Below are 19,786 nucleotides of genomic sequence, written 5' to 3' on the forward strand. Positions count from 1 at the left end.
CTAAGTGAAAACTGAGATGGTGTAAAGGGTGATGCCACTGGACAGTGTATAACTGAAAACGAGTGACTATGAGAGATGAAACCTTCTATATCCTGTTTCAGTCTGATGGAAGGGTTAGGGTATGGCAAGTGCTTGGAGAACTTTACCTGCCATCATGTGTAGTGCCAACAGTGATGTGAGGGGGAAGGGGAAGGAGGGAGGCATAGGGGAGGAGAAAGAGGAAGAGTTATAGTATGGGGACATTTTTCATGGACCCCTCACTGCAGTTATTGAAATGCTAACACTTTTTACAGTAGTCAGTACGTAAGAGGAACTGTTTGCACAAATTGACTGTATCAGCATGACAGTGCACCCTGTCATATAGCAGCCTCTGTGAAGCAATGGCTTGTGGACAGTAACAATCCTGAAATAGACTAGCCTGCCAGGAATCCCAACCTTAACACAATGGGACACCTTTCGGATGAGTTACATGATACAATGTGACTTAACTCTAGATCTCAGTGTCTTACACCACTACCTTCCCTGGTTTCAGCTCTTGGGGAAGAATGGGCTGCCATTCCTCCACAGACATTCAGACACCTCACCTCACCTCATTGAAAGTGCCCCCAGCATAGTTCAAGCCATCATAAAGGTGAAGGTTGGACACATTCCACATCAATGCCCACCAACATATGCCTGGATACTTTTGATCAGCTAGTGTATATAAAAATGAAAGCAAGACAAACCTGCAATGTTTCCAAAACTTATTGCCACAAGTATTTAACACAAATGTAATCATCATAAACATGACAGCATGATATGATCTGCCACACTGATCAACTGTAAGCGAAGCACTACAATTTCACAATTCTGAGATCAAAAAAGTTTTGGGATATATTGAACAATGTACATTAGCTGGGCCAAAAGAAAATGGACTATGATGAAAACACACACACACACACACACACACACACACACACACACACACAGAGCATAGAATGCAAATAAGAAGGAAGGGAAAGACCAGCTATTTTCCCAGTTAGGTGAACTGTACGAAAAAAGTTAGTACGAAGGAGGATCCAATTGCCTTGGACTTCAACCACAAAACTATTTTTGGTCATCACAATAGTTTTCAGTGATGTAGATCTGATGTGCTCGAGTCATAATCACTTGAAGAAATGTCATGCTATGCACTAAGTGGCCAGTCATTGCAACACAGTACTTAAGATCCAGTTAATACAATCACATATTGTAAAAATTAAAACTTCTGTAAATGTGTGGTGTGCAAAATGGCAAATCAACAAGAAGGGTCCTCAAAGATTAAATGTGGAATATCTCACAAAAAAATTAGACTTATTGCAAATATTTGTGAAGGAACACTCACTACATGTGTCAGTACTAGGTGCACATGGACTAAACTTCAGTGAAATAATATAATGCAGATTCAAAGGTTACTTATTTGCAATCAGTGATTGCAGACAGTGCCATAAGGGTGGTGGTGTGGCAATGTATGTTAGTAAATATGTAGAAATTTCTTGATCATCACAACAAAGAAGGATCAACTGAAGTGATGGGCGTTGTGCTCCACGGTAATAGTCTTAAGTTGTTGTTATTGTTTTTGTTGTGGTCTTCAGTCCAGAGACTGGTTTGATGCAGCTCTCCATGCTACTCTATCCTGTGCAAGGCTCTTCATCTCCGAATATCTACTGCAATCTACATCCTTCTGAACCTGCTTAGTGTATTCATCTCTTGGTCTCCCTCCATGATTTTTTACCCTCCATGCTTCCCTACAATACTAAACTGGTTATCTCGATGCCTCAGAAAGTGTCCTACCAACCAATCTCGTCTTCTAGTCAAGTTGTGACACAAATGCCTCCCCTCCCCAATTCTATTCAGTACCACCTCATTAGTTATGTGATCTACCCATCTAATCTTCAGCGTTCTTCTGTAGCACCATTTTGAAAGCTTCTTATCAACACTGTTTACCGTCCATGTTTCGCTTCTATATGTGGCTACACTCCATACAAGTACTTTTAGAAAAGTCTTCCTGACGCTTAAATCTATATCCTCTCTACTTCAACCATCATAAGTTATTTTTTCCCCAAATAGCAAAGCTCATCTACTACTTTAAGTGCCTCATTTCCTAATCTAATTCATTCAGCACCACATGATTTTATTCAACTACATTCCGGTATCCTCGTTTTGCTTTGGTTGATGTTCATCTTATATCCTCCTTTAAAGACACTGTCCGTTCTGCTCAGTTGCTTTTCCAGGTCCTTTGCTGTCTCTGACAGAATTACAATGTCATCGGCGAACCTCATAGTTTTTTCTTCTCCATGGATTTTAATTCCTACTCCGAATTTTCCTTTTGTTTCCTCTACTGGTTGCTCAATATACAGATTGAATAATATCGGGAATAGGCTACAACCCTGTCTCACTCCCTTCCCAACCACTGCTTCCCTTTCGTGCCCCTCGACTCTTATAACTGCCATCTGGTTTCTGTACAAATTGTAAATAGCCTTTCGATCCCTGTATTTTACCCCTGGCCCCTTCAGAAATTGAAAGAGAGTATTCCAGTCAACTTTGTTAAAAGCTTTCTCCAAGTCTACAAATGCTAGAAATCTAGCTTTAGCTTTCCTTAACCTATCTTCTAAGAGAAGTTGTAGGGTCAGCATTGTCTCGAGTGTTCCTACACTTCTACGGAATCCAAACTGATCTTCCCAGAGATTGGTTTCTACCAGTTTTTCCATTCGTTTGTAAAGAATTCGTGGTAGAATTTTGGAACTATGACCAATTAAACAGATAGTTCGGTAATTTTCACACCTGTCAACACCTGCTTTCCTTGGGATTGGAATTATTATATTCTTCTTGAAGTCTGAAGGTATTTCGCCTGTCTCATACATCTTCCTTACAAGATGGAAAAGTTTTACCATGGCTGGCGCTCCCAAGGCTATCAGAAGTTCTAATGGGATGTTGTCTACTTCTGGGGCCTTGTTTCAACTTAGGTCTTTCAGTGCTCTGTCAAGTACTTCACGCAGTATCATATCTCCCATTTCATCTACACCCTCTTCCATTTCCATAATACTGTCCTCAAGTGCCTTGTCCTTGTATAAACCCTATATATACTCTTTCCACCTTTCTGCTTTCCCTTCTTTCCTTAGGACTTGTTTTCCATCTTAGCTCTTGATATTCATACAGGTGGTTCTCTTTTCTCCAATTGGTCTCTCTTCATTTTCCTGTAGGCATTATCTATCTTACCTCTATAGATATATGCTTCTACATCCTTAAATTTGTCCTTTAGCCATTTTACACTTCCTGTCGATCTCATCTAATTTTTGAGACGCGTGTTAAGTTAGCTAAATATAAAAAGATTAGGCTGCGTTGCCCACCACATGCTGATGTAATGTGCCTTTCGGGTGGGCTTAATAGTGTTGTCAGCCAGGCTGGTCCTTGTGGCCTTACTATATGTGGTGATTTTAACATAGATCTCTCTTCAAACAGTATAGTGAACTTGAAGCTCACCAGTGTATTAAGCTCAAACAATCTTTTACATACAAGTTCAGACACTAGAGTAATGGACACATGCTCCAACAGATTATGCTATAACCAGCAGAAATGTTATAAATAAGGTAAATTACATGAACTTAAATTTTCTTTATTCTTGCTATTTTTGTCCAGAGATAGATAGGCCTATATAAATTCAACTGTGCCAAAAGCAACAAAAAATGTTCTACAGAAATAAATTCTGAACAGATAATATGTTAGTGCTTTCTAGTACAAACTGGTAGTGGAGAAGTGGAACTCTGTGTACCATGTGACTGAGTCTGATGACACATGGAATGAGTTCTATTGCACCCTGTTCAGATATTAGGACTAAAACTCCCCTTTCACAGAAATCCAGAAAGTAGTTAAACATTTCGACAATGTAAGTAATGCCATACAAACACCCACAAAGAATTATTAGACTCAGGCAGAGTATGCGTGATCTATAGCTGCTTCATAAAGCTATTTCTCTGCAGATTTTTAAGGAAAAACACAATCAGGCAAAGATAACTTTTAAAACTTAAATTGCTAGCCACAGAAGCAGATTTTTCAAAGCATTAACATAAGTAAAATATCCTGGGAGTTAACTGCCATATACTGTGAAGGCCCAAGATGATGAACATGAAACCAATCAGCTTAAGACATGGTGCTAACATTGTGGAAAACCCAAATATTATATGTAAGACATTAATAACTATTTCACTACCCTTAGTGGCCAACTGACTCACATTATAGATGTACAGGTTGAGACTCCAAGACACCCCAATCAATGTGCTGAGTTTGAATTTATGAAGGTGTATGTACATGAAATACGCTAGGTAATACATAAACTAAATAGAAAAAAATTACCTGGATGGGGTGGCATATCCAGTGCAGTTACTATGGTAAGACTATGCACTTGATTAACTGCAGCATTAGAGACATATCCAAATGTTCTAAAAATGACTGCTACGAAACCAGTGTACAGAAAGGGAAGTCAGCCAGAAGTCTCCAACTACTGACCAACATTAGATCTGACAAAAGCTTTCAACGCTAGAAATCATAAGTTACCTCTAAGAAACCGAAGTCATGCCATTCTGGAGATTCAACCAAGGAACTTTTAGCAACATAACTGATGAGTCACAAGCAATGCACTTGACTGACTTGCAAATTAAATGGTAAAACTAAAAACTTTCAATCCACTACTGAAACAGCAGCACACCATCTACCTCAGAACTCAGTTCTAAGTCCCTTTCCCTTCCTTGGGTCAACTGAAGTTCACAGTACCACCCATCTGCTTTAACTCATTATTATGTTCTGTGACATCCTAGATGATGTAGCGAACATGAAACAGAATGTGTTGGCAGAGAGCGACTTGAATTTTGCAGTGGCACTCTCTAGTGTGGTATGTCCATGTTTTTAATTTGTTTGAGAGTGTTGTTAGTAATTCATTGGACTGCTTTAGTGCTGTTTGCAAGAATAAGATTTAAGGTATTAGTTGTGGTTTGTTAGTGAGTCAGAGCGATGCAGAAAGTCATGGGCAATAGATTCATTCTGAAATTTGAAACTGTTAGTGTGGTTGGAGATTTAATATTATGTTTCTTTTTTCATGGATATGAAAATGGTAGTTCACAAGTAGGTTGCTGCATGTCACAATAAGGGACGGCATGTTGACCACAACTAAATTCTTACAGTTGTTTGGACTGATTGCAGAGTATGTGAAGTGTCATGTCTTCATTATGAGGATTGTTGTTTATTTAGTTTGTCCCCACCCATAACAGCATAGTTCCTGTGGGTGTCCCATTAGTTTCATTTTTTCTGCAGTTAAATATTTTCTGCTTTATTTCTGTCTGTTCACACAGGTAAAATGTCACATCACATCTGCCATTTGTATACACTTCAAATAGAGGTGGGCGCCATCTTGATGACATCATGGGTAACAAACAATGGGTAGTACTACAGTCTTCTCCTTTCCTCATATATAGGCCTAGGCATTATTAATGACACTGCAGAATAACCCATGAACTCTCTTATTATAAGTTATGTAGATGACAACTCAACCTTAATCTATGGAAAAGAATGTAAGGAGCCACAATGTGCTGCTACTAGTGGGATAACAGAACTAGCTAATAAAATACTTGTGGTGAATGTCACGAAATCTTAAGTATTGCTATTTAAAACAGGCAGTACTTGCAACACCATCATACATAATATTGGCAACAGAAACTGGTAGTAGTAAATTTCTGGGTATGTACAGAGATGAAAATCTATGGTTGCCAAACAAACCATTTTGCACATGGAAATATTATAGCCAACTTGCAAAGATAGTTCCTAGCCAAACACTTGCAATAATATACTACAGAAGTCCTTTCTTAACTATGGAATTGAATTATGCACAGCTGATGAATCAAAGACTTATAGGCCCTACATGGGATACGCCACAGCAAATAATGCCAAAAATGATTTGTGCAGCACAAATATGTAACAATATATTCTTCATACACATTTGTTATACAACAGCCAGTTCAAGTGATTACGCACGGTGATCTAATTGACTTCACCACCATAACGAAATAAAACTACTTTAAGAAAAGAACAAAATTAAAAATGGAAGATTGAAGTTGATACATCACTGGGTTGATTTGATTTAACAAACTACCAAACTCCCTAAGAAAGTGTAAGGACAATTATTTTAACACAAAATTAAAATCTTTTCTGATAGAAAAATTATGTTTATTTCATGCAATGAATTTTAAGACACTACTTGTGATATTAAGCAGTAGAATACCAGCTCTAAGGTAATAAACATAAGATGCAACAATTTTAATATGTAACATATTTTGAAAGTGCAATTACTATTGTACTATTATTTCTGACATTTGCAAAAGCTTTTGTTGTGTTTGCTCCGTGCAAAGAAAATCTACTCAAAAAAATATGTTTGTCATAATTACCAACACCAAGGAGCACAACAATTGTGCAACACTAGATATTAACACCCAACTGCTAAAGATAGTATATACATTAGCAGCTATAATGAAACACAGAAGAATAGTATGATTTAGCAATCAACTTAAACCTCCAACAAATGCATGAATGCAACCGTATTTCATGTGGTGACCTCTTTGCCTGAGGCACATGATGTTATTGTCAACTTATGAGGGAGTTTTAAAACCTTGTTCTCTAGGTAGTGTTGCCACAAGTTTGAAATGCACCACAGGAAAATAAAATGTTAAAAAGTGACTGATTACCATATTTCTTTAACTAACTGACCATTGCCATCATATTTTTTCCCACTGCCTTGGAAAACTATGCATGTTTTATGATAGTCATTTACTTCAGTTCAAAATTTCGTAGTATTAAGACAAGGAAGAGTAAACTAGTCACACAATGACCAATGAATCATGACATGCAAGTTTTACTGTCTTAAATACCAATGTTAAGACCTTCAAAGAGATGCGACAGACACAGTTAACAAAAGTATAATACCTTAGAACAGTCATCATATTAACTGCCAATAACAGAATGACAGGCCAGAGTTATAAAATAGGAAGACAAAAATAACTCATTTAGTACATTACTGAGTGACACTAGACGAGGTGAGGTGGATGAGGAGTGTTATATACTTCACGCAAGAAGTTGTGGGCAGAGCATAATTAATGGAAAGAGTGTAGGTTAGCAGTCACTATGAGACCATAACTGGACCTAGTTGTGTTCAATGCCAAGAAACTGGACCTAGTTGTGTTCAATGCCAAGAAAACACACACACACACACACACACACACTCTCTCTCTCTCTCTCTCTCTCTCTCTCTCTCTCTCTCTCTCTCTGATTTTCTTTTAATATCAGTACAGTGAAAGGAGAAAGAAACTGAAACGTCTAATCTTTGTTTCTTAAAATTATTATGCTTTATATTAAAACGAATGTAACATTTTGATGGTAGAACTTGTGGGTGAATTAACAATTTACAGAGAGGAATGTCATAGTACACTGGTACTGAAATTTCCCAATTAGAGTGCATTAAAAAGGCTTTCGGTTCCTAATTATGAGTGATAAGGGTCAATATTTTGCAAATGAATGTAGTGTTCTATGATTAAAAACTTCAAGTTCATAATAGCAAGGGCAAACTGTCAAAGCAGCTCTTGAGCTGTTTGCATAGCTAAATAACTAAAGTGCAAGCAACACTTGTTGTCTTACTAGGTAACTCAATAAAACAAGTTTATATTTACACTGCAATCAATATGTGCTCAGCACCATATACATAATGATTGCACATGATTTATTTGATAATTATTGTATGCTGTTCCACTACTACCAATGACAATATATTCAAATACAGTAGCTTGGAACTAAACTCGTTTATAGTAATGCCCAGCAGGTGTTGGACAATAACAAAACTAATTAATGTGCGAGTTATTGAGTCGTATCATACAACAAAACATGCCACATATTGTACAAAGTTAGTTGCTGCGCGCCTTCCATTAACATTGTTTTAAAACGTAAACTTACATAAAATTAAAAAAAATGCTAGCGTTTAACCTACATAGGTTTGGTAATGATTGGAGACAGCACTTTCCCCATACAAATCCCATCACATATTAAAACCTTGCCACTGGAGTATTCGCATGTCTTCAACAATAACCTGAAGAATAAAATTATGCGGCTATACTAAAAGAAAACCTCAGGACAGTTCCGCGTTATATAGGTCAAATTATGAAACTTATTAAATGAAATGCCGGTAACAGCAGCGTCTGTAAATATAATATGAATCAAAAACTAACTACATACACAGGCGTTGTACTCACCATCACCATCACGTCGTCCAAGTTTCCGACAAAAAGCTGTGCGTACAACAGAATATCCCACATAAGCAAATCCAGCAAAAATTGCGGAACATAACGCTACTTTGTTAACAGTTTTATCTCCTGTTGAAGTTGCCATTTTATTTCAACACATATGAACCGACAGCAGAATCACATTAAAATTGTTTCCCACTCAAGCATTTCACAACACACAGCTGTTCATAAGCAACAACATTTACACGCCCACTTTACATACAACCACACATCACCATCGACCACAGACAGCCATCGGAACAATTCACTCAGCAGACGACGAGCAAAGCAACTATGTCTCACAGATAAAACAATCACGGACTGGAAGTCGATTATGAGAAAAGTCAGACATCGAGCAAAGTTGCGTGGAATGTGTTGGACTTGTCTTTGTTCAGTCTAATGTTTCTCGTCTTCACATGAGTAGTGAATACTAAGAATCGTGATATGACTCAGTGCTCTAGAAAGTTAATTGCCGAATTTATGGTTATATATAAGAACCAAATATATTTGTGGAAGGTAATGAACAAGGCATGCAGCGATCGGGATAGGAAGTTTCTTGTAATCCTCCAATAGAGTAAATGAGAGCAGTTTACATGTGACAAAAGGGAAACAATTAAAAGAATTAATGCAAATCCTTAAGTAAAGAAACAAAATCTTTTGGAAATTTTCTCACAATTGCTTATGTTTTTGACATCAGCTGTATCAGGCAAGGAAATCATATCTCTTGGTAACCTTGAGAAAAGGGTGGAAAGGATCCGATCTCAGCGAACATACCTCAATCAGACAGAGAACGCTTTTATCGAAGGCCAACTTAGGAATACTCTGTTTAAGTTAACCTACCCGTATAGTGTAAGTTTGAAACCTTTGGTTCTCAAAGGAAATTAATAAGGTAGCGAGACATTTCAAAACGTTTCCTCTTGATGACCAATACACCTCCATACACAGCAGAACACCTGTGTTCTCTCTCTCCATTTCAACTAAAAATTCTTTAAATTGGCCATGACTAGGAGGTTTAGCTTCAATGGAGTTGGTAGTTTTAGTTACGAACTTCATAACTTGGCGAATTTCTTCTGGAAATGTCTGTACACAAAGTAATCGTAAGTAAAATGGTAAGTAACTATCTTCAAACCTATTTCTTACGCTGGTCATACTTATCACCTCATCTGTTGAAACCGAGGCAGTTTTATAGAGTGGGATACGATATTTTTCAATGCACACAGCTACAGTATTTTCTGTATCCTCCCTGCGTGTTGCATCTTTGTGTGGCTATAATCCCAAAAGTTCTTGTTTAGAACTTGCAGATGAAATAAATCATACAAAAAGTGAAATTGGCGCTGTATCATTTGTGTTCCAAGACTCGACAACCGCTGTTGATAAAGCTGAAACAATTTTATTGCTGGTTGCTTATGTTCCAAGACATTTCGATTGTTGTAGCTTTCACTGTTTTAGCATACGATGATAACTCTTTAATTTCTATCATCCACCCGATAGAAGGCTTGACTAAAATCAATTGACGCCGATGCACACTTCAGATAGCATGCCCTCGCCAGTGCGATCAATTCACGGTATTCACTGAGCGCTGTTTGAATGTTGTCATTTCCTAGCGACGTTTTACTGGGTGAAACAACTTGGTGTAAGGTCTGACGTATACATGTCACCAACAGTACAGAAAAAGTCTTGATATCACAATTCAGGATCATCAGTGGGTGGTAATCCTGTATCTGTGAGATGGTTTGTCAATTGGTATAATCATCCCTTCCAGAAGTATCCAGGGAATGGCACGTCTGTAGATCATAGTTCGCGACAGATGTCCGCCCATAGGGTGGCTAACAAATGTTGAAAGGTCTGGTAAAAATCTAAGGGGAGGCCGTCAGGGCCCAGAGATTTGTTTGCCGCCTCCTTTACCAATGGTATCTATCGCTTCTTCTTCCGAAATTTCTTCCAGCAAAGCTACCACCATTGTCAGGGTAGTGATGCCGTAAATCGTCTTAGAAACGTCTGCAATACCGTTGGATCAGTAATTTGAGCTAAATAAACCTGGGAATAATAGTCGTGCAGTGTGGTGCCTGTGTCGTATTGTGAGAAGAGGCGACGACCGTCCTTCATTTCGAATGAGTGTATCAGCGCCATTTCAGCGTCGTTTACGTTCACGAAGTACGTGGAACATATACGAGCTTCAACTTGCTGTCCTACCCTTCATCCGCGATCGGACTACCGCCCCCTTTACGTGGCTTTGCGTGTGGGCGGTGATCTGAGCCTTAGCAGGGTGAGTCGCTGTTTGTCGTTCCAGAGATGGCGCCATAATATCACAGTCCCGCAGTACCTTGTAGCAGATATCAGGGTCATGTCTGCAACAACTGCGTGCCTCAACCATTGTTACTCAACGTTCGTCTTTGGGCAGGTCTGGCGATGTCCAACCACCAACGGACCTTCATAGGATGAAAACGGAGACGGATTTCACACGAATTCCATGTATCCTCGATGGTTTGGTGACAGTCCGTAAAAGCCAGGTGTACGACGTTTAACTTCCAGTGACTGCAACTTTTCCACACTCGTTGTCCACGAAGGGTGATGGCACATAAGTACGCTGAGTGGTCCAAGAAGGCTGCAAGCCACAATTTCGCATCCTGTGTCTCACTGGCGGAAGTATGTGAAATGTAAATCCGATAAATGCGACTGCAAGAGTGATTCGTGGACTGTGTGAATCCAGGTTGATGTCCATGAATAGCCGGCCGGTGTGGCCGTGCGGTTCTAGGCGCTTCAGTCGGGAACCGCGTGACCGCTACGGTTCCAGGTTCGAATCCTGCCTCGGGCATGGATGTGTGTGATGTCCTTAGGTTAGTTAGGTTTAAGTAGTTCTAAGTTCTGGGGGACTGATGACCTCAGAAGTTAAGTCCCACAGTGCTCAGAGCCATTTGAACCATTTTTGATGTCCATGAATATTTTCTGAAGTGTCCACCTTCTGCAGATCCCGGATTAGTGTCAAAAGTTCCAGGCATAGATTATGTCGAAGAAACTGATCTTTGAATGCCAGGATGCAACTCAAGGCACATCTGAAAACTAAATAGTCATGGCGACCTTCGAAGAGCGGCGCAACTTCTCCCTCAAAGCAATGTGGACGTTCGCGACATCTATCCATGTCGGAAGGTATGTAGATACTGCTGCAGAATCCTTGATCATATTCTCATTTCGAATATAATAAACTTTCTTGAGACTGAGAAGCTTATGTCCGCGAATCAGCATGTTTTTAGAAAGCATCGCTTGTACGAAACTCAGCTTGCCATTTTCTCACATGATATTCTGAGGACTATGGATGAAGTGCAATAGGCAGATTCCATATTTCAGGATTTCTGGAAAGCATTTGACACGGTGCCCCATTGTAGGCTGTTAATGAAGATACAAGCTTATGGAATAAGTTCGCTGATATGTGAGTGACTCGAAGACTTCTTAAATAATGCAACCCAGTATATTGTCCTAGGTGGCGAGTATTCATCGGAGACAAGCATATTGTCAAGAGTGCCCCAGGAAAGTGTGAGAAGGCCTCTGTTGTTCTCTATATACCAGGATTGCCCAGAAAATAATGCACCGCATTTTTTTTCTCAGTCGAAAACAACACTAAGAATGCGAAACCTTACGTATGTATTGTTTGAAGTCTTTTCAGTAAGCGCGCCAAGTTTCCATCACTTCCAGCAGGTTTAGGTTAGGTTAGGTTAGGCAATCAGCAAAGGCAGTGTGGATGCAGGGGTGGTGGCAAGGGGAGGGTTCAAATGGCTCTGAGCACTATGGGACTTAACATCTGAGGTCATCAGTCCCCTAGAACGTAGAACTACTTAAACCTAACTAACCTAAGGACATCACACACATCCATGCCCAAGGCAGGATTCGAACCTGCGACCGTAGCGGTCGCACGGTTCCAGATTGAAGCGCCTAGAACCGCTCGGCCACAGCGGCCGGCCTAAGGGGGAGGGGCTATGGGGGCTATAGCCCCCCCCCCCCCGTGGAGTATCATATTACACTGGATAAAATGACTTCAGAAAACAGCGAATATATTACTCCAACAGATTCAATCATTCTTTTTATAATTATGTAGCAATACAGGTTGCAATAGATTTCAAACACATTTTAACAAAAGAATAAGAGCGGCAAATAGCTTACTATATAAACCAATAAATATTATTTAACTTAAAATGGGCGTCTTATTATTTATTGATACACATTTTTTTAACCTGAACTCCAAACCAGTTACCAAAAACTACTTTAAGCAACACCAGATTTTACCAGTTTGTGGACGGAGGACCCCTACTCTCCTTTTGTTAAGCGATATTCCATTCCCCCAAACCCCCTCCCCCTCCCATTAGCCTATGAATCCCGCAGCGTCTAACGGTGGATCACAAATTGCACAGAAAAAAACATTTGTCTTGATTTGTTGCAACGTTTTTAAGCTGAGGGGGAGGCCTTCTTGTCCCAGACTGTGACAGGTGATGAAACCTGGGTTCACCATTTTGAGACCGAAAGAAAACGAGAGTCGATGGAATGGCGCCATTCTCACTCCCCACAGAAGAAAAAATTCAAAGCAACTGCTTCTGCCGGTAAGGTCATGATCACTGTGTTCTGTGACTGTGAAGGTGTGATTCTCATTGATGTGATGCCTATTCAGAAGCATATGCCAACATATTTACAAAACTCAAGATGCGCTTCCAGCGACTTCAATGCCACAGCAACCCAAGAGATGTTTTGTTGCAACACGATAACACTCGGTCCCACACAAGTCTGTGGACTGCTGAACACATCGCAAAACAGGGTTGGGCAGTGCTACCCCATCCACCCTACATCCCTGACCTACCCCCCTCAGACTTCCACTTGTTTGGGCCATTAAAGGATACCATTCGTGGAAGACATTTTGAGGACGGTGGGCAGCGTGGAAGGTAAAAATCGTAGAGGGAGACCTAGAGATGAATACACCAAACCGATTCAGAAGGATTTGGGTTGCAGTAGGTACTGGGAGATGAAGAAGCTTGCACGGGATAGAGTAGCATGGAGAGCTGCATCAAACCAGTCTCAGGACTGAAGACCACAACAACAACAACATGGAGACATGTAGACATGTAGATAGCCTTTTTTCCCTCGCTCTATTTGTTGTGGCTGTGCCCTCTCGTAATATTTTGTGGCTACTGGCTGGATGAGAAGAGGGTGGTATGATATGCGGGTGGTTGGTTTCCTCTCACTACAACACAAAATGCACATAGGTTTAAGATACACTTTATTACAGGGATCAATTGAGTACTTAACTTCAATGATATCCAATCTGAAATTCTGTGGTTAACATCAATAAGATAACAGGTACTAATTCTTGAATCTTGTCCGTGTCCATATCACAGCTATATACAATTAATAACGTTTCCTCACAGCTAGCTAAGGTGTGAGGCGACAACTGTCCCTGTGGAAGATTGGAGTACAGTGCAACGTATTGAGGTGCAATACGAACTGAGTCCCGATGCGACGTACTGAGGTACTGATTGAGAGGTTGAGTACGGTCGTTGGCGGCGGCCTATATACACGCTGCCCAGGGGGCGTTATCGGCACGTGGCGTGGGAGAGTGTCTTCGTCTTGTCATAGGCGCGCCTAGTTCAGCGCCTGCTATACAATGTTTCTTAGTGCTGGCTGGTGTGCTGGAGAAGGTGTACGCCAGCACACTAATTGCGAGTGGAACAGTAAAGGAGGTGATAAGTAGTGGTACAGGATACTCTCCTCCACGCACCGTACGGTGGCTTGCGGAGTACCTATGTAGATGTAGGTAAGCCTTATACCCTACATTGTGAGTACCATTCCTCGAGCCCATGGGAGATAGTGAATGTCGTCCACCACTGTTCCTTCCTGCAGGAGTATAGTGACACCGCTGCCTGTGGCAGAGGTGTGAGACACGCGCGTGTCACAGCCGTACATGACTGGGAACTTGCCAGCATATATTTCCTGGAGAAAGGCTATATCGTTGGCAGCGGCGTTTAGCACGTCCTGAAGCAAGGGTAATTTAGTGCACATCAATATAGTGTTAGTGTTAATAGTCGCAAAACGATAAGTTTGAAGTCTATCCCTCTTCGCAGTCACTGATCGTAGCAAGGGATTAACACTGATGAGATGAAATCCCTCGCATGGTGTCTGACACGACATACAGTAAGCCTTTTTCACAATCGTCTGCCCAGTCGCCATGAGGTTCCATCAACTATTGATGGGATATCTCAGCTGCGGCTCTCGGAACGGGCTTCGTCGTTACTACAGGTTGGTAGTCTGCAGCGGAAAGCTCCATGCCATCCTGCCTTACAGAGGGATCGGAACGAATGAATCCGTTGTCAATGCGATCTACTGAGTGTGGTGCTAGTGCGACCTCTGTACCGCTGTCAGGCTGCCCACAGTCCTTTTCAGACGTTAGCAGCACGCAGTCGTCTAACAGAGGACACCGCCATTTCTTGTGTCTTCGAGGGGAATGCTGTTTGCAGACGTGTGTTTCAATATCCAGATGGAGGCGGATCTTTTCGACTGCTCTGTTGTTGGGAAGAACGGCTGCAGTCGGCACCACCCATGCGTCATCTTCTCATCCATCCCTCCTGCAAGACTGGCTGTTGATTGTCTTCTGGAGTGGGCACCATCATAGTGGACAGGTCCAGCACTTCTGACTCTACCAAGATCGTCCTGTCAGGTGCATCTCTCTGACGAGTGTGGTCGACTTCGGATGGGGCAGCCGTCCATGCAACCTCCTGAAGGAGTCACAGATTCAACTGCAGGAATTTGAGCTAGTCGGCATTGTAGTCATGCCGATCTGACGTGTTCTTCTTGGCCGCAACCGGAACAAGTGCGTGGTTGTCCATCGTATATAATAATCGTCCTGCAGTTGCCGATGACGAGGTAGGGCGGCACGTACCTTGTCAACTCAATTTTAATCTGTCGTACCCCTTTGAGGGCTGGGTACGTTGTAAACGTGGCCCATTTTTCGGCCACGTTGATGACCACTTTGCCATAATGCACATGAAATGTATTTGGAATGGCGAATAATGACAATCATCAGCTGTAGAATGGAATGATGACAATGAGAATTTGTGCCGGACCAGGACTCGAACCCAGATTTTCCCCTTATCGCAAGCTGTCGCCTTAGAATTTAGCTATCCGTGCACGACTCACGGCCAGACGCAAACAACCATATGTCGTCAACCATACGTCTAAGACCTGGACATGTATATCCAAAAAATTGTTCAAATGGCTATGAGCACTATGGGACTTAACTTCTGAGGTCATCAGTCCCCTAGATTTAGAACTACTTAAACCTAACTACCCTAAGGATGTCACACACATCCATGCCCGAGGCAGGATTCGAACCTGCGACCATAGCGGTCGCGCGGTTCCAGCGCCTAGAACGGCTCGGCCACCCCGGCCGGCCACGTACATCCATTATTAGTGTACAGGTCAGACGTTGTACTTTGAAAGTCGCTTGCGCGGTACCGGCAGAGAAATACGATATTGCAGTGCCTGTGTTATTCTGGTTATGATGCAAAGTTTCTTTGGACATGCATGCATGTCCAAAGGAACAGGCACTGCCGCGACTACAGCCGTTATGAAATACATGAAATGCATTCCCAATTGCGAATAATGACAACCATCAGCTGTAGAATGGAATGACGACAATGGAAATTTGTGACGACCAGGGTTCGAACCCGGATTTCCCGCTTATCGCGAGCGGTCGCCATGCCATTCGGCTATCCGTGCACAACTCACAGGTAGACCCTAATTTCTACATGTCGTCCACCATGTGTCTACGACCTGGACTCGTACATACATTATGTATATTCCCGTACAGGTCAGACGTTGTACTTTGTAAGTCGCTTGCATGCATGTATGCATGCATGTCCAGAGGAACTTTGCATCGTAATCAGAATAACACAGGCACTGCAGTATCTTATCTCTCTGCCGATACCGACAAGCGACTTTCAAACTACAATGTCTGATATGTATGGGAGTATACGTAATGGATGTACGAGTCCAGGTCGTAGATGCGTGGTTGACGCCACAAAGAAATTAGGGTCTGGTCCTGAGTCTTGCACGAATAGCCAAATGGTTGGAAGGGCTGTATAGTGTAATGATACACTTTCCGCAGTCGTGGGGCTCGGACGGAGCTTCGCGCTCACGCGGTTGTTTACTTCGTATTACCCTTCGCTAGTACTTGCACTTTCGAACTATGGCTTATTCGTACCGACAGTCTACTATCAAGATCGCTTTAATAATGAATTTGCACGACCGAAGGCATTTGAAGTAGAACTATTTATACGTGGAGAAATTAAGATTGAACCTCAAAATATGATTGGCATCCACTTCTCCATTACAAGAAGTGTGGTCTACGTCAAACTGATCAACGACACGGTGTGTGACAAGACAGTACGCGACCTTAAACATGGACTGAAATTTAAACATTCTGACAGCCATGTCGGAACGGTAGCTATTGATCATGCGGAGCTTGGATTAAGAACTGTCAGAGTATTTGAGCTACCATTTGAGGTTCCGGCTGAGATCGTGGTTAACGCGCTACGATCCTATGGTCGGGTACTTAGTCACATAGCCGAAAAACGGATAACGCGGTACTTAATGGTGTGCAACTATTCGGATCGTGCTATCAAAAGATGTGCCATCTCATCTCACAACTGGAGGCTGCAGAGTGATAGTCGTTTACGACGGTCAGCTGAAAACTTGCCCAGGTCATGGTGAGGAAGGTCACGTTCGCTCTGCGTGTCTCAATCGAAGAATTGTACAAATACCGGGAGGTGAAGCTGTAGCAACACCTATGGCGACGTCTCTCCTTCTCACATATGCAAATGTGTTCCGGAAGGACGCCCCACTGAACAGTGACATCTCCCACCAGCTGGACAGGCCAGTCGAAAAGCCGACGACGGCGGATGACGACGCGAGCATGATGACGACAGCGACGCCCCCACTGAGCGGCACAGACCGATACCACCAACACAGAGATCGGAAGAGCAAATGGTCATCGACAGTCGAATAGTGCCAACGACTGCCTTCGTGTCAGACTGCAGTGGCGACAGAGACACTCGCCCATATTCAGGTACAGAAACGCACAAGCGTAAGCAATCGTCTCCGAAACGGCGCAAGAAACGACGTCTAACCCCGTCGGACGGCTCTTTAATACGTATGCAGGACGACGATCAAGGAACGACAGAGGAGGACGGCCACCTCACAGAGGGTCCTGAGACTCCTCATCCAGAACACCACCGTCTCGACAGCAGCATACATCAAGAAAGACCTCAAAAATTTTACAACACACGGCAACCAGCAGTCCACTGCCACTTCCAGGTAGTAGAAGAGGAGACACAGAGAGACGGGCCTGGCGAGCCCCGGCCGAGGGAAGACTTGTCCCAAGGAGACTGGGCTGATGACTGAGAAGGGGACTCACCGACAGTCGCAACAGGCGACACCTCCGGGGCGGCGCCCCACTAAAGTTAATCTTATAACCAACGACGGCAGGCAGGGCGGGATCACGTAACGTGCCAGTACAACAGCAGACGGCGTAAGTTCCCTAGGCCGATGTATATGCGACGGAACGAAGAAAAGCATATCGGTTTCCTTTTATCAATATCAATAACATACGGTCGCAGACTATGATGTCGTTACTCAAAGATATGCTACAAGCAGCGGACATCGACATCGTCCTCCTACAAGAAGTATGCGTTGATGAATTTCCTGTCATGTACGCCTCCGAAATCAGCAGCTGCATAGCAATACTTCTTAAGGAAGGCATCATGGCAGAGGATGTACCGTATCTACTGTCGGAGCGGGGATTAGCAATGACAGTACTTGACGTACGACCCAACATCTATGCATCGTCCGGTACAGACAGTGGGTTGCAGGAGAACGCCCATTGATGTATCACATCATCAACGAAAGCAAAAGACGACGAAGAGTCTAGTACACACCGTGGACACGGATGATGGCAGACACCTAACATCACAACAAGAAATAGGCAATACCTTTGTAGAACAGTACACTCAACTTTACACCTTAACGGACACCGATATGGCGGCCATTAACGAAGTTACACGTACGATTTTAGGCACCATGGAACCAGAAGCGAAGCACACCTGATGGAGGGGATTACAGACGAGTAAGTGATGGAGGCCATTGGTAGGGGATCGGTGAAGAAATCGCCAGGACCAGATTGCCGCCTCTGGAATTCTGCAGGACCTTTAGCTATGTTATAGCGTCACGATGGACTACTATCTGCCGCGAATTAATGTCTCCTGACGTGCCCTTACCGCCGGCTTTTGTGGAGGAGCTGATTATTCCGATACACAAACCCTCGGGTGGTACACGGATACGGGAATACTGACGACTGACGCTCCTTAACTGCGACTTTAAAATATTCACCAGATTATTAACAGCACGCCTCCGAAGAGTATTGAGCCAAGTGGTCTCACTCAGTCAAACTTCGCTCGGCGGAGATAACAACATGCAGACGGGGCTTGTTGAATATCGTGATTTGTTCGCCCTGGCAAAACCGTGCCGCTTTCGTGCAGCATTAGCGTCAATAGATTTTGACCAAGCCTTTGATAGAGTAACACACAAATCTTGCAGAAGTCCTGACGCACATGCGATTTCCACGACCATTTATCACTGTCGTGACGCGGCTACTCAGCAATGCCTCCTCCAAAGTCCTCGTCGGTGGACGCACGAGAAAATCTCTCGTCGTAGCGAGATTGGTCAGGCAAGGATGTCCCTTATTAACGGCATTATATGCACTGGCTCTCTATCCGTTATTTTGCAGCCTGTTATTTTGCAGCTTACGACAACGATTGACACGACTGACTTTGCGAGGATACATATGTACGTTCAGGTCATATGCGGATGGCCTGGTGCTGATAGTATGGGATGAAAACGATATGACTGTGGCTTTAGATTGAATACGCAAATATGGAACGGCCCCTGGCAGTCTCTAAATATGGACAAGTCCGTAGCGATGAATATTGGTGTTGGTCTACTGGAAGAATGTCTAGTACCTTTACGGCTCATGGATAACTTGAAATGCCTAGGTATTGTTTTTCCCAACGACATATGTCGCACACCAGCGTACAGCTATAAGAGTGTGCTACATCATACGGGCATTAGACATGATCCAACGGGTCTCATATTGTTAACCTCTACCTGGCGTCACGAGTTTCGCACTTTTCTCAAGTACTCCCAATGTCGGTGATGACAGCTTGACGAATACTGGTGGCGTTTGGTTCCTTTGTGAGTGCAGGTCTACTATTTACAGTAAGATATGACGCCCTTACCCTCCCTCTTAGTAGGGGTGGACATAGTCTTGCTTATGTTCGTGATCGAGCGGTGGCACTATATACCAGCACACTGTTAAAACTGTGGAGACATCAGACTTGTCTGACAGGAATCTTAATAGAAGA

The 19,786-nt window shown here is 42.6% G+C and overlaps 1 protein-coding gene across 4 annotated transcripts in view; it reads right to left on the reverse strand.

Annotated features, from left to right (window-relative positions):
* Positions 1-8,599, reverse strand: part of LOC124555094 — a 246,868-nt gene extending 238,269 nt beyond the window's left edge. For all 4 annotated transcript variants that reach the window (XM_047128892.1, XM_047128890.1, XM_047128891.1 and 1 more), the window contains exon 1: positions 8,304-8,599. In XM_047128892.1, coding sequence (XP_046984848.1) covers positions 8,304-8,439 — 136 coding nt within the window. In that variant the 5' untranslated portion in view covers positions 8,440-8,599. The remainder of the gene's footprint in view (positions 1-8,303) is intronic.
* Between the last annotated feature and the right edge of the window lie 11,187 nt (positions 8,600-19,786).

The sequence above is a fragment of the Schistocerca americana genome, chromosome X (assembly GCF_021461395.2).
Source record: "Schistocerca americana isolate TAMUIC-IGC-003095 chromosome X, iqSchAmer2.1, whole genome shotgun sequence".
NCBI lineage: Eukaryota > Metazoa > Arthropoda > Insecta > Orthoptera > Acrididae > Schistocerca > Schistocerca americana.